Raw genomic sequence first — 15,593 nt, 5'->3', positions numbered from 1 at the left:
CTCTGTAGCCCAGGCTGGCCTCAAACTCACAGAGATCCACCTGCCTCTGCCTCCCGAGTGCTGGGATTAAAGGCGTGTGCCACCACCGCCTGGCTTGACTGCAAATCTTTGGCATGCTTTATGTCCACCCGACAGTGCAAAGTACAGGCTTGCCATTTGCACACCCAACTGCGGCTCCCGTGGGTCACAGCTGCCATTGTCTGCCTCGCTGAAGCTCAGACATTCCAAATGAAAAGGGAAGCCTTGACAGAAGAAGCTCTCAATACAGTTGGAGGAGGATCTCATTTGAGCAGAGACTCGAGGATTTTTGAGTAGAAGAGACCTTTTGCTAACAGTGGCTCTCACAGTCCCCCATCTCTAACTTACTGTTTTCTAAAAAGAATTAAGTTTAGAGCCGAGGGAGGGACCACCTTCACCTCTGGTACTAGAACGTGTGTGAGCCACTCACTGGTCACCACTGCTGACAGCAGATGCAGCCTCTACTCAGCCAGGTGCATGGTTTCCAGAGCGCTCTCTCTCTCTCTCTCTCTCTCTCTCTCTCTCTCTCTCTCTCTCTCTCTCTCTCTCTCTCTCTCTCTCTCTTTTTCTCTCTCTCTCTCCCTCTCTCTCCTTGCTGTCCTGAGCAAGGCCTCCAGCAGAGACGAGGGAACTAGCAACTGCTTACTGCACTACTGAGTCCAGGGTCCCCCAGAGCCCTCCTGCTCACCAGCGGGTCCGGGAAGCAGGCTGCCATCATCAGAGGTGCTACAGCCGCTCCCGGGATGGTCCTCATCCTCAGAGCCAGCCACCACGAAGTCTGACAAGGAGCCCTGCCCATCGTGGGTGAAGTACTGGGAGAGCTCGGATTCAGAGAGGAGTGAGTCCTGTTGGAAAAAGAACATGCTGGAGTCTAGGGAGATACACCAGAGCCCGAGTACGGCAGCGCTAATGACTGCCCATCTTTTCAGGGGCACTTTGTTCTAATCCTTGATCACTGGGAACAGCTGTGATAGTAACCGCCCAGCTCTATTATTCTAGTGTGGGTAAAGCAACAATCAATACATCAAAACACGGGCAGATACTCATTTTAGATGGAGGGGGTATCTTTTAGCCATGATCAGAAAAACCACAATAGTAGGTTTTTAAAACAATTATTTACTCATTTATTTTTATTTTATGTGCATTGGTGTTTTGCTTGCACATATGTCTGTGTGAGGGTCTTGGATCCCCTGGAACGGGAGTGATATACAGCTGTGAGCTGCCATGTGGGTCCTGGGAATTGAACCCAGGTCCTCTGGTAGAGCAGTCAGTGCTCTTTACTGCTGAGCCATCTTTCCAGACCCCACAATAATAGCAGTTTATCAATCATCTTAGCAAAACCAACACCAAACCAGTGTGAGAAGGGATAGGAAAAGAGTGAAGAACTAAGCTATGTGGCCCAGCTAACTGAGGAAACACCTGGCGGTGGGCTGGGCTGCAGTGGGGTGCGGTGGGGTGGCGTGGGGGGCTGCCCAGTGTGACTCCTGACCCAGTGGGACTGAGGAATGCCCCAGAGTGTCCTGACAGCTGCAGGCTGTCCCCAACCCAGGCGATCTTTATTTCGTAGGGAACAGTTGGAAAGGTCCGTGGCTTTTACTTTTCTGCTCTGCTCTTTTCTTGGATGAATACTTACGAAGAGAAACACACCTGGTTTCTCAGATGAGTGTCATTGCCACTTCCTTGTATAAAAGTGGCCAAAAGATTCACTTGCAGAAATAAGTGCTAGGATCTGGGACTTGACTGAGAAGCCTCTAAAAATTGGTTTGTGGTCCCCGAGTGCATTTTGACTCACCTTTTTGGCAAGAGATGGACTCTTCAAGGGGGTACCTGTGTCGGAGGGATTCACAAAACCATTAGTCTGATGAACCTCAAGTCACAAGCAGGCTCAAAAAAAGGAGAAACCAGGCATATTCAACAAAACTGTCCTTTGCCTGGGTGTCACTAATGTGTGACATGCATAGGTAGATGCATGTATGCAGCCTACCTGGGTAGCTACCCTCTCATCTAGTCTACCTGGGTACCTGTCCACCCCCTCCCACCCCGCCTCCCTCCCTCCCTCCAGACTATGCTCACGCTGAAGGACCCTGGGTATGACTCCTCCTCCGTGATACCACCGAGTGTCTTATCTGGCTCATACCTCAATGTCTGTGCACACAGGACAGTTTAATGGTTGAGTGGGTCTTTGTATTTCCCCTTTTCCACTGCTCAACAGCCCACTGAGTCTTGCCTGCACACTACACCTGCTGTCTGCTAAGTACTCAGTGATGTTTGGTGAACAGCCAGAAGGATGAATGAACCACTGAGCCCCATCCAGGAAACCCCTAAAAGAGCTAAGGAAGTGGCTGAATGTCGATCTTACTTTTTAGCTGCAGGGTGAAGAGCTCAGCCTGTAGACTTTAAATTACATGTCACAGGCAAAAGAGATTTAGGGCATGAGAATTCCGGCTTAAAAAAAAAAAAAAAAAAGATCTTTACTGACTGTTCAAGTAGAAATGTTGGGATAAGAGAACCCAGCGTTCAGGCTGAATAAAGAGCCCATTATGGCTTCGTCCACTTTAAATATATTAATTATGGATGCAAATCATCAGGGATTTCACGGTTGTCCCAAATCCCGTTTCTTTTCCTTTGACATCCAGTAACTCATATCTCCGAGTCCCTCTTTTTCCAGGGGATCAATCTGAATGTCAGAGAAGTCTCTAACCAACTGGGCAATGTCTGTAGAGTTCCTCCTGGGTCTCCTCACTAAGGAAACTGTTTTAAAACTTGATATAATGCTTTAAATTGATAAGAAATGCCGAGGACAATCGCAGCCCTTTCCTGACTGAAAATTTCCAAAGAACAAGAAAAACTCAAGAGTTTGGCTGCCTCCCATAGCAAACTGGAGGCAGTTTGTATTGGAACTTTTAAATCCATATAAAGTATGGATTAAATCCATATAAAGAGACCTCAGCATTTGGGTGGATGATACTCTGTACACCAAATTACTCACATTTTGGTGTCAAATCTCCTCTACCTGTTAACTTCCTTCTTCAAATTATATAAAAGTCATAAAAGCAGCATGCATGATTAAGCCTTTAATGAAACACATTAAATAACTGCAGAAATCAAAAGAAGGACCCAAGAGAAAGCGCAGACTCTGTCTGACAGCAACTGCCGCTAGCCCTAGTAATTACAGAGAATCCTAGGTGACGGCATGCGGAGTTCCCGAGAGAATTTGGAGACCCTCTTCTCAGTGGTGAATGAGACTGTGCCACTACCATACCTAAGCCAGGCGAGGAGTTGGCTTCTTTGCTCTCCTGGTAAGTGCTGCGTGCTATCACTTCATCCATTTCCTGTTCGGAAACCTGGTTTTCAGCAGAAAGCACAAATTAGATGTTTTTATGTATTTATTTTCCTCCCAATAAAAGTAGCTAGGACCAGAAGAGGGTCAGAGACTGGGAACGCCTTAGAAGCAGTAACTTGGAGCACATAAGTCCAGCTGGTTGGTGGGTTGCTTCAGTGTATACACAAGACCACCAACTGGTCCCGAGTTGCCCTTATATGCTATGATTACCAAATTAGCTGCATCTGTCCCTCTCTAGAACACGTAGTTCTCATCCTTCTTAAAGAACTTAAGGTCAGGCCAGTGATATGGCTCAGCAGGTAAAGGAGACTGTTGCCAAGGCTGATGACCTGAGTTCAATCCCCAGGAGCCTCATGATGGAAGATAATTGACTCCTGAAAGTTGTTCTCTGACTTCTCCACAGTACCTTGGTAAACACATGCCCACACCCATACACACATGCACACATATACACAAAATAAACAAATGCAATTAAAAAATTAAGAACAGACATAGGAAAAACCTTGGGGTGGCAAGATGGTTTGTAGGTAAAGGTGCCTGCCAAAGGCCTAAGAGAATGGGTTCAAGTCTTGGGACCAGTGTGGTGGAAGGAGAGAATCTACTACTACAAGTTGGCCTGTGATCTCCACACGTGCGCCTTGGCATGTATACATACACACCTACACCAAAATAAAAATGTAAATTAAAAAACTTGTTCTAACAAAAACCTATAAAATAGGCAAGAACCGCATAAGACTACTGTACTATTTGTCCAAATTCACTGTTTTTTTTTTAAATTTACTCATTTTACGCATATGGATGCTTTGCCTGCATGTGTGTATGTACACCATGTGCGTGCCTAATGCCCACAAATCAGAAGAGAGCATTGGATCCCCTAGAACTGGAGTTACAGACAGTTCTGTGCATGCATGGAAACCAAACCTGGGCCATCTGCGAGAGCAACTAATGCTCCTAACCACTGAGCCATCTCTCCAGTCTCCTAAATTCATTAACTTTTAACACCTCACCACATTCACAGTATTCCTTCTCTTGTTGCTAAATCATCTGCAAGTCGCAGATGTGATGATCTTTTGCTTCTAAGTATGTCATTACAAATCTCCTGATAACAAAGCTGCTCCATGGAATCACGGTGGGGCTTCTGACTGAGCAGGAAAGACAGACCGATGGTGTAGCTTACATGCCATAGGCCAGCTTCGGCTGTCACTCTAACCTCATGCCTCTGAAGTCCTACTCAAAGGTATCTATAGGCTGTAACGAGCTCCCCAAGTGTGATGCTAGCCTGTGCAGAGGCAAGGACTTTCCTCCCGACTTCCTCCTGCACTAAATGTTCACAGTAACATAAAGGATTTACACTCTGGTGTCATGTCACTGAACTTGTTTTAGACCTGCTGTGAATCCCTGCATCCCAGGTTCTCTGCTTTATAGGAAGATTGACTCTGGCCATCCAGGACCCAGCTGCCATGTGTCTCCAGCTGTTTTTTTCCTCGGAGACAAGGTCTCACTATGTAGCTCTGGATGTCCTGGAACTCACTCTGTAGACCAGGCTGGCCCTGAACTCACAGAGATCTGCCTGCCTTTGCCTCCCAAGTTCTTCCGCCTTCTAAAATCTGAACCTGTCCCGAGTCTTTTGTCTTTCAAGATCCTAGTGTCTGGATGGAGCCCAGAAACATCGAGGGCTGCCTCACTCTTAGCTTCAGACTCTGTGCTGTCTGTTTATTCAGAAAGGCTACAGAAACAGTTCCCTGTCGGTCACTCAGGGGGCCATGCACTCCACAACTGGATATGGTGGCTTTCACCTCTTAGTTACGATGGGATGCTTGTCATCAGTGAGCGATCTGTATGGAGACAGTGTGAGACTCTGGAAGTGCCCTGCACCCATATGTGTGTTATAGAGTGTCTGTATGTACAGTATGAACTTTAATTAGTTAGCATACAGAGTACCGGGTCTCTTCTTGGCATCTTTCACTTTAGCATTACTTATTATTTTTGCTGAAATAATCATTACTATAAAATTTAAAAAAAAAAAGATTTTTGAATTCCTTCTATTCTTTCTGTATTTATTAATACAGTGGTACATCCCGGGAATTCTTTCCCCATTGTTCTCCTGTTCCTTAAAAAAGTTTCAATTTATTCTGATATAAAAATATTTCCGCGGGCTGGGTGTTGGTGGCATACGCCTTTAATCCCAGCACCTGGGAGGCAGAGACAGACAGATCTCTCTGAGTTCAAGGCCAGCATTGTCTACAGAGTGAGTTCCAGGACAGCCAGAGCTACACAGAGAAACCCCGTCTCAAAAAAACCAAAAAGAAAAAAAAATTTCTGTGAGTGTGCACATGTATGTCCATGTGGAGGCCAGATGTTGATACTGCATGTCTTCCTCTATCACTTTATCTTAATTTTTTTTATAATTTATTTATTTATTTATTTTTATGTGCATTGGTGTTTTGCCAGCATGTATGTCTGTGTAAGGGTGTCAGATCTTAGAGTTACAGATCATGTTGTTAGCTGCCATGTGGGTCCCCTGGAAGAGCAATCAGTGCTCTTAACTGCCGACCCATCTCTCCAGCCCACTTTATCTTATTTTTGAGACAGGGTCTCTCACTGGACCCAGAGCTCAATGATTGGCTAGGATGAGTGATGTCATTCCAGGGGCCCATCTAGTCCCACCACCTTCTCAACATCTGGTTTACAGAGGTGCGCTGCCATACTTGGCTTTTACATGGCTGGTGGGAATCTGAAATCAGTCCTTGTGATTGTACAGTAGGCATCTGACCCATTGAGTCATTTCCTGGGTTCCTAATCATTATCCTCAACTGTCACTTCATGGGAAATTTGATATATAAAGCTTGATGTATACCAAACTATGATCCTATTTCAAAAGATAATTAATACATTCAGTTTCTGTTTCAAAGGTAAGAATGTTTTAAATGTAGGATGGTAATTTTGTATACTAAAATAATATTTAACATAAATCCTATTTGGATAAGAATATGGATTTGTCTTAATAAATAAATACAGGGTTTTCCCTAATAGATGAATCACAATCACACCATGACCTTTATGTAATACTTCAGAGTGGAGCTCAGAGGAAGTAAAATAACACACTTATGTACGTGGGCTGGCACATGCACACACCCTTCCACAAAGCAAAATATAACAGTTCGAATGAGCCAGGGAAAATGTCAGCATCAATGATGGTGTTTTTCTTGAAAATAAGACTTTCAATATTTGTAACTGTTTTTCTAAGTGGGAGAAAAGCCGATTTCTGTTACTCCCCCACCTCAACCTTTCTTTCTACCCAACATAAGCGGGAAGCTGCTCTCCTAACAAGTTCAAAACTTTGCCGTCTAGACCTGGAGGGTTTGAGTAGCCCAGCTGGGCAGCCACTGCCCCACACATCCTGAGACACAGGAGAGGAGAAAGTGCTGTGCTATTTTTTCTGGAACCACACAAAAACTAAGGCGGCGCATATATTCTGTATCAAAACGTCCTCCTGGCAACGAGTGCTGAATTAGTGGTACAAAAATACATTAAATCAAAGATGGAATCTTGACCAGAAGAAAAATATAGTATCATGTGACAGCCAAGAACATCATGTGTACCTAGGAAGAAACATGAAAACCGGTCCAGTACTCAAGTGTGGTTTTGCTGGACACATCTCCAGCATATCCCAGGCCGTTGTACTGTGGCTGGGAAAACGAATCCATTTGTGTGTTCAGTGGGGGCCTCAGACCACCCATCCATGTGGATGATTAGGCTTTGCACTGAAGTAGTGTTTTGATATGGGTCGTGTTGACCACCCATCCATGTGGATGATTAGGCTTTGCACTGAAATAGTGTTTTGATATGGGTCGTGTTGACCACCCATCCATGTGGATGATTAGGCTTTGCACTGAAATAGTGTTTTGATATGGGTCGTGTTGGCAGAATGGCTTTTGGGCTGAGATGAAGCAGATTCTGACCAAATCACCACCCATGTGACGCTGGGAGCCAGGTAGGCCTTGGCCATCGGCTGACATTCTAATGTGAGGGGTGGGGGCGTTAGGTCAACTACAGCATGCTGGGCAGTGTCCTGCATGAAAGGAGATACCACATTTAATGTGCTGCATATCAGGAAAAGCTACTGTTTTGAGCCTTTTGAGTTTAAATACAATCTGGTCATGATTTTTGGAAACTAAATTTTTTTACATTGAGTAATATAGTCTGCAAATACTATTTTATACGGCAGGTTGAATTGAACTTGGTGAAGTATCTGTGGTTTACTTAAAACATTTGAAAGCAACTGTACAGAAGAGAGATGACCAAACAGTCTCTATGGGTCAAAAGTTGAAAAAGTGATTTCTTTTTTTCTTTTTCTTTTTTTTAACTTAGTGAGCTCTTAGATCTTAATGACAGAAGCATCTGTTCAGATCAGGGGGAGACATCCCTTTAAAATAGTTCCGTTCTTTCATCTGTCTTAACATTATCATGCCTTAACCGAACAGCTGTCTTTTGGGGGCATGGGTGACTGAAAAGTCGGACATAAGTTATTGACTGCCACTCACAAACACAAATATGCTCCCAAATGGGTGTAATTTGTGAAGTCTTCCTAAGACTCCACGGACTTCAGGCTAAGAGCCCCTCCTTAGGAGACTACAATCTCATCCATCTGTGTAGCTCTGGGATGCTGCCATTGCCTTCTCCCCCGTGGTAGCTCAGTGAACCATTAGGTAATGAATTTCACATTATGGCAATTGCTTTATTCATGGAACCATCTCCACCCCTAAGACTTCCTATCTCAAATCTCAGAGGGTTACAGAGATGATCTAGTCTGGCATGTTCAGATTTCTTGATGTAGGTATTAAGTATATTACCAGCAGCTAACCAGCCATGGGGGTTACTCAGAGTCCTACTTTCCATGAGATCAGATTGTAAATTCACCAAATAACCTTGACAATATTTTCCAACACAATTTTCTAGAGTGAAGATGAAGTCTGTCTCCAAGATTTACTTCCTGTGTACATCAGTCACTGACTGACACACAACCCTGGCGGGGGAACTCTCTCACTGAAGCAGACAAACTCAGGTGTGAATGCTGTCATTGGCTGAACAAGCAGCCAAACCACTGTCCCATACTCAAAGCAGGGTCAAATCCCTCACCTTTGGATTAGGGTGTCGGCCGATGACCAGGCGAACGGGTCCTGGTGGGCATTTACTCAAGATGGCATGTACTTTGCTTAAGGCTGCATGGCGCACATTCACAGAGTTCACTTCCAGGATTTGGTCGCCCCGGCTAGAGTGGAAGACACAATAACACATTGTGGCAACAGTCAGAATTTTAAAAGCTAAGACAGCTTTCTTTTAGGAAGGGGTTTAGAATATGAAATCTTTTCTGAATACTTCAAAAGAAGCATAATGGTATAAAGCAATCCATTCATATAAACATCACATTTTAAATTGACCAAGGTCACTATCAGAAATATTAAGCTTAAGTAAAACTGATAAAAAGACAACAATGAAGGGAACCACTTATTGAGCACCTACTGTATGTGAGGTCCTACACCAAGTAGTTTATATAATACCACTTCAGATAGGTTTGAGTATTCCTTTCAAATAGGAGACTCACAGAGAGCACCCAGATACGGCACACTCGGGTTATCTCAGGTCTGTGTGATTATCATACAGTAGCCTCTTGACCACCACCATCTTCAGATTTCTCTCTACCATCTTGAAATGATTATTGTAATATAGTCAAAGGAGGAAACATCTGAAGCTCCAAGGTTACCTAAGATTTTGTAAAAATATTTCAAATTTGAACAAATGAGAAATTTAGGACAAGTTGCCTATTTTGACTTGAAATTATCGGTAGAGGGCTCGGCAGCAGAGAACAAAGACCCCTTTACACGGGGTTTGAGGAATGTTCATTTGGCTCGCCCCAGGCATATGGAACTGTTCAAGAAAGAAACATCAACTTGGGATGTCATTAAAGGATTTTTTTCCCTTGGGTTCTAAAAGTATATTTTCTTTAATGTACTTTGGATGATTTGCTAAGTTTTTTTTAATATGGAAATTCACTCTGATGATTAACGAAAAATGTAATATAATCTATTAACACAGCCTCCAGAATGGCAACCAATGAATGCTGTTTTGACAATTCTTCAACTGCCAAAGGACTTAGATGCTTATGGGGAGAAAGGTGATACTGTTTGGACAGAGTGCTTTGTGTAACATGTGCACATTTTTGTGATATTTAGGTGGGCACTAACCACTGCAATTACTGTATAAAAGAATATTAAGATTTCCTGTGTATACAGAACGCTGATTATACAACTCAGCTGTCTGAGTGAAGAAATCTGATGGTCCAGTTTTAGACAACAGACCGTGACTTCAGTCGTCATCACTCAAACGGCAATGAAAACACTTGAAAAAGCTCACAAACTAATACCAGGACCTCCCACGTGCACGTGATTTCAGGGCTCTTTGGCATCCAGTCGTAGACGTAGTTCCAGGTTATAGGATGAAGTTTGCGTGAGTGAACACCAAGTGAAAGAGTATGTTGAAATAGCCACAGACAATCTGCGTAGAGTTCTATTTTGTCAAAACTCTAACATTGGACTTCTGAGTCCAATGAAACAAAGCAGGTAGGCAGGCTGTTTTCACTTTGTTGTCTGTGGCTGTGATAAAATACCATGACAAAGGCAACCTGTGACTTATGTAGCTCACAACTCCAGGTTGTACTCCATCACTCTGGGGAAGTCAAGGCACAGGGACTTGAAGCTTCTAGCCGTATCGACAGTCGAGAGCACACACTTGGTTTGCTTTCTCTGCTCTTCTACAATTCAGAATCCCTTTCCTAGAGAATGGTGCGCCGCCCTTAGTGGGCAGCCTTCCCACCACAATTAACGTAAGATAAAACAATCCCATCCCCGGAAGACATGCCCGCAGGCCAACCTGGTCTAGACAATCTCTCATTGAGACTCTCAGGTGATTCTAGAGTGTGTCAAGTTAACCGTTAAAAACCACCACAGAAACCAAGATTCAAAGTCCAAAATTCAACCAAATTTGATTCATATGAGCTTTTTTTTCCGTCTTTGAGATGTTATTAACTTTAGTCTTGGCTATATTATTAGAAAGAATGTCAAAGATGTTGAATTCCACAGAAAAAGTTAAGTAGACCAGATGGGCACAGTGGAGCACACCCATAATCGCAGCATTAGGGAGGTAGAGGCAGGGGGATCAGAAGATGAAAGTCATCCTTGGCTATATAGTAAGTTCAAAGCCAGCCTGGGCTGTATGTCTTTCTCTGTCCCTGTCTGTGTCTGTCTAAGCAAATATTAATGTGTGCCATCACAACTCAAGACCACACCAGTACAATGCCGGGGATGTAACTGACCTCAGGTTGCTCTCCATCTTGGCCACTGATCCAGGGGCCAGGCTGTGAATGTAGATACCCGGAGGGCTGTTTTCCAAGGCCAAGCAGCAGGCACCGATGCCTAATCCAACTCTTGGCTCTGGGAGAGGCATGGCACAAAGACGACAGGAGCAAGTGTTACACGGGAACCAGAAAACGTGCGCGCAATTCACGCAGTGTTAACGGATGACAACAGACACGAGCTTTTAGTTTGGTCCAGACGCAGAGTGTCAGTCCTGCTTTACAAGTTATCTCACGTTCTCTCTGCTTAGTCTGAGGAACTTCCTCAGCTCTGCTCTGGAACTAGCTGGAGAATCACTAATATTTCCATCCTGAATATAAACTTTTAGAATTGTTTGGCTTTTAACTAATTTCTTGGTTATTTATAATTGTGGATTTATTTATTTATTTATTTGTTACAGTAAGTACTAGTGGGAGATGGGAGAAATGAGAAAAAGCAGTAGGATTTGCTGAGAACCTGTGATTTGTAGTTACTAATGTTGACTTATTTTTGACTTTCTTTACCATTTTAGAAGGCTAGACTTACAGGGGCTGGAGAGATGGCTCAGCAGTTAAGAGCACTGGCTGCCCTTCCAGAGGTCCTGAGTTCAATTCCCAGCACCCTCATGGTGGCTCACGACCATCTATAGTAGGGTCTGATGCCCTCTTCTGGCATAAATGTGTGCATGCAGGTAGATCACTCATATACATAAAAAAATAAATAAATAAAAACGACTAGATTTAAACTACTCATTTTAACACAAGTCCCTAACACATGGTGATTCATCTTGGGAAAACTTTAAAGACTGTTATTGGCGACTTCTCCTCCCTTTTGTAAAATGATTAAACATCTCTCCTTTGACGACTCCGGGCCGGTTGGAGAGCAGCATCTCTGCCAACGGTAGGTGATTCCAAAGGACTGACTTAAAGAATGAGTGCTAGAACAGATCCTGGGCCGCTGTTCAGGGGAAAGCAGGGGCGTGAGGAGCAGTTAGCCCTTAGCGATACCTTTGTTGAGTGTGACTTCCATGACAATCCTGTCCTTGGGCCCAGGAGCCTTCCGCCCCAGGGAGGAGGAACCGCCTTCATCAGCGCCTCCTCCTGCTGGGGGTCCCCCACCGGTGTTGAAGCTTGGGGAGCTCGACCTGCTCATGTGTGTGGGAGTGGAGCATGGCGTGAGGCTGGGGCTGAGTAACTTCGTGCGCACCGTGAGGACAAACAACCCACTTCGGATTTGCTGCAAGACAAGTAGGTGGGTGGAAACAGTCAGGTTGCTCTTGCAGCAAATAGGCAAAACCCAGAGGGGTAGACGGGAAGAGAAGGAAGAGGACAAAGGAGACCCAAGGGGACACTGTTACCTTGAAGGTGTGAATGGCCTCTTGAAACGTCAAGCCCTTTATTGGTATACCATTTACATCTAGGATTTCATCTCCTGGTGACCAAACACAAGGAAGAACATTGAGCTTTAATTTACTGGACTCTACTTGGCTCGAACCACAGTGGCATACCCTACGAATATAACTCTTATGGTTTTGATCCATTTTAACTAACTTAGCTCCTAGGAATGTCCCGAAATGGGATAATACACGTGAAAAAACCACTCATATTATTCAACAATAATTCTATAATCAATATTTAATTAAACAACTGTGGGGCTGGATTTGGTAGGGCACACCTGGGTTCCCAGCTTTGGATAGGCAGAGGCAGGAGGATCAAGGCTAGCTGAACTTAAAACACCGCCCAAACCAACTGACAACCAACCAACCAACCAAAACCCACTACCAAAACAACAAACAAAACAGAATCCCAAGCTAAGCTAACCAATCAATCAACAAAAGCAACAACACACGCAAATACAAAAAAAGAGTATAAAATATCAACCAACCAACCAACCATGGAAAACTTGAAGACCTGATTATTAACCATTGGCACCTTTGACAAGAAATGTCTTATGCTCAGAGACTGAACTTAAGTTTCAGGTTTTAAATTGTCTTGTTTAAAAACACAAACCTACTGACAAGAAAGCATGGGCATAGGCACACTTGGGAAGCCACTCCCCTATCTGCAGAAAGACGAGCTACCTAAGTCCAGAGACGCAACATGACATGGAATAGGGTTTCAATCAATAGTAGAGAAAAATCTTGCTGAGATATGACTGAGAATTGATAGCCCCACTTCCAGACATAGTTTGGATGTCTAGTCTATTGGGGCAGGTCCCAGGGCTCCGTCTGTAGGCTGGCAAGACTTCCGCCTCAGAGATCACTGCAGGTTGATGCCAAAATGACAGCAGAGGCATGCTAGGTGGTGGAGAGTGCCCACTTGCTTCTAAATAACTCAGATAACTTCTCACCTCCAACACTGTGACAATCTATAGTGCCTTCTGGGGATGTCCGAGCAGGTGGACACCCTTTTGGCTTCTGAGAACTTGTGTGACATGGGCTGTGTTTTGGAATAACAGCTCATCAAACACCAAAAGATGTCCTAGTTTTCAGACAGACTCTGCCTGGCAGTGCAGGGGGGGAGAGAGACTCTGTACAACAAGACAGCTCAAACAGCAGGAAACCACACATGTTCACTCCAGACAGCTCATCTCAGAGCATGCCGTGCATACAGAAATGCAGCAATGCCCCACGCATTCTCTTTAACACAACTGCACAAGCCGCACTGTAAGGGAAACGATCTCCCTCTAAAAATCGCCAATTATCAATGATGACTGAAGGTTGTATTTACATGGGCGCAGGACAGAAACACTGAAATAGTTACTCGTGAGCTTATAATTTATAGGAGAGCTTTTAAGGCGTATCACTCAACAGGCTGGAAATCCAGCCCAGCAACTTACATTTCCCATAAATGAACACATATGAAAAAATAGTATTTAGGAGAATCATCCACTATTAACCTTTCATAATGATTGATTTTCCCTCCTCTATTTTCCTTCATTCTACCAACCTTACAGGATGAATTTCAATCAAGTGAACACATGGCACATCCATTCTAAGACTGCTCTGCTAGGTTTTCACACTGCTCTGAAACCAGATACCAAGAGCACCTGGGGGTTAACTTTTCCTCAGAGAGATAGAGATAAATATTTTGCCCAAGAAGTATTATGCCTGGTCAAATCACATGGTTACATGAAGGCTTCTACCAGCTCTGCCTAAAACCAGGACACTCGGATTCCCTGCACCAGTTTTTAAAGAAGTAAACCTGTATAACACAGTGGCCACGACACTGTGGGCGAACAGAATTGGACAATCGTATCATTTCTAAAGGTAACTAGAAATATCCTGACATAACCACCCTAGGAAAGACAGATACTGGGCCAGTGAAATGGCTCCATGGGGCAGGGAGCTTGCTGCCAAGCCTAATGACATAAGTTTGAGTCCTGGGACACACATTGTGTGTCTCCTCTCTGACAGCCACATACGCACTGTGAGCCAACTGTATGTACACACATACATACCCAAATAAATAAACGTAATTTAAGATTAAAAAAAGAAGCGTATTAAAAGGGAGAGGGAAAACAAGCTTCTTGCTTTGGTGAGTGCTATGCAAAGTTATGTTCACAACTTCCTGGCACTTTTGCTTCATGAAAGAAAACAGTCTTAATCCAGATAAATATTTTATAAGATATGCAAACATACACAACAAGAAGAATATTTTTATTATAAGAACTACTATGGCTGGGTGTGGTGATGCATGCATTTAATCCCAGCATACACAAGGCAGAGGCTGGCAGATCTTTGCAAGTTAGAGAGCAGCTTGGTCTACAAAGGGAGTTGCAGCCAGCTAGGGTTACACAGTGAGAGGAGCAGGTTTCTAGTTACTGAACATTTCTGAGTGCCGGTTTCTTCACCTATAAAAGACTTGCTCCAAAATACCTATTCTACAGGTTTGTAATACAGTTAATGAGATAACATATCATAGACATGCTTTGCAAATGTTTAAAGGACTGAAAATACAAGGTGTAGTTAAACATTTGAAAACTTTATTTGAAAAGTGTAACTTAAAACCTTGGTGATATTTTACACCCCAAATCACTTGTCTGTTGTATTTATGTCTAATAACATGGTAGACACTATGGAGAATGGAAAGGCGTTCAATTATGAGCCAACTACATAGTATCGATTTCAACAGCAAGACATTAAATAGCTATTAAAGTGCTCTGTTTAACTATCAGTGCTAAGGTAAGACTAGACTATTAAATTCTGAGGGACATTTAAGGCAGAGAATCAGAGCAAGGACCAGGTAGTCATGGTTAATAATGACAGTCTGCAAGAAAGATCAAGGCACTTCCCATAAACAATCTCTTTTCACACACACCCACACGCACACACGCACACATGCGCGCACACACACTTAGAAAAATAAAAACAAAAATGCTGCAAGGTGGGCATTAACATTTCAAGTTTGTTCCAAGTAGTCCAGGAAAGTGAACCTTGGGTTAGGTGGGCTCTGCAACATCCTGATGAGGAAGTGCAGGATTCAGCCCAGGTCTACTAGACTCTCAAGACCATGACCTCGGCTGCCATGTCATCCAGTCACATCTTGCAAGGGCATAGAATCTCAAGGACTCAGGCTGTCACTTCAGATCACCAAGAGACTCTTTGCCTACCTTCTTTGAGTCTGCCATCCTCCGCGGCTGATCCGTTTGGGAAAATGGTCTTGACAAAAATCCCCATCTGGCCTCGAATGCAGTCTCGGCCTCCAGCAATGCTAAAGCCAAGGCCCTGTTTTCAAAGTGGACAAGAACCCAGGTTGACACTATAGAATTTAACTGCAAAAACCAGCCACACACTGTGAGCATCACATGAAGGAATGCCAGGGAAGTTATATTATCCCTCT

The 15,593-nt window shown here is 43.8% G+C and overlaps 1 protein-coding gene across 1 annotated transcript in view; it reads right to left on the bottom strand.

The window, feature by feature from the left end:
• Positions 1-15,593, bottom strand: part of Pdzd2 (PDZ domain containing 2) — a 222,995-nt gene that overhangs the window by 29,550 nt on the left and 177,852 nt on the right. The window contains exons 9-16 of the mRNA XM_059276087.1: positions 15,364-15,478; positions 12,110-12,183; positions 11,760-11,988; positions 10,734-10,851; positions 8,501-8,633; positions 3,281-3,362; positions 1,811-1,845; positions 707-863 (exon numbers count right to left, since the gene is read on the bottom strand). Coding sequence (XP_059132070.1) covers positions 707-863; positions 1,811-1,845; positions 3,281-3,362; positions 8,501-8,633; positions 10,734-10,851; positions 11,760-11,988; positions 12,110-12,183; positions 15,364-15,478 — 943 coding nt within the window. The remainder of the gene's footprint in view (positions 1-706; positions 864-1,810; positions 1,846-3,280; positions 3,363-8,500; positions 8,634-10,733; positions 10,852-11,759; positions 11,989-12,109; positions 12,184-15,363; positions 15,479-15,593) is intronic.

This window comes from Peromyscus eremicus, chromosome 11 (assembly GCF_949786415.1).
Source record: "Peromyscus eremicus chromosome 11, PerEre_H2_v1, whole genome shotgun sequence".
NCBI lineage: Eukaryota > Metazoa > Chordata > Mammalia > Rodentia > Cricetidae > Peromyscus > Peromyscus eremicus.
Note: the sequence above shows the minus strand (reverse complement) of the source record. Positions and strands in the feature narration are given on the sequence as shown.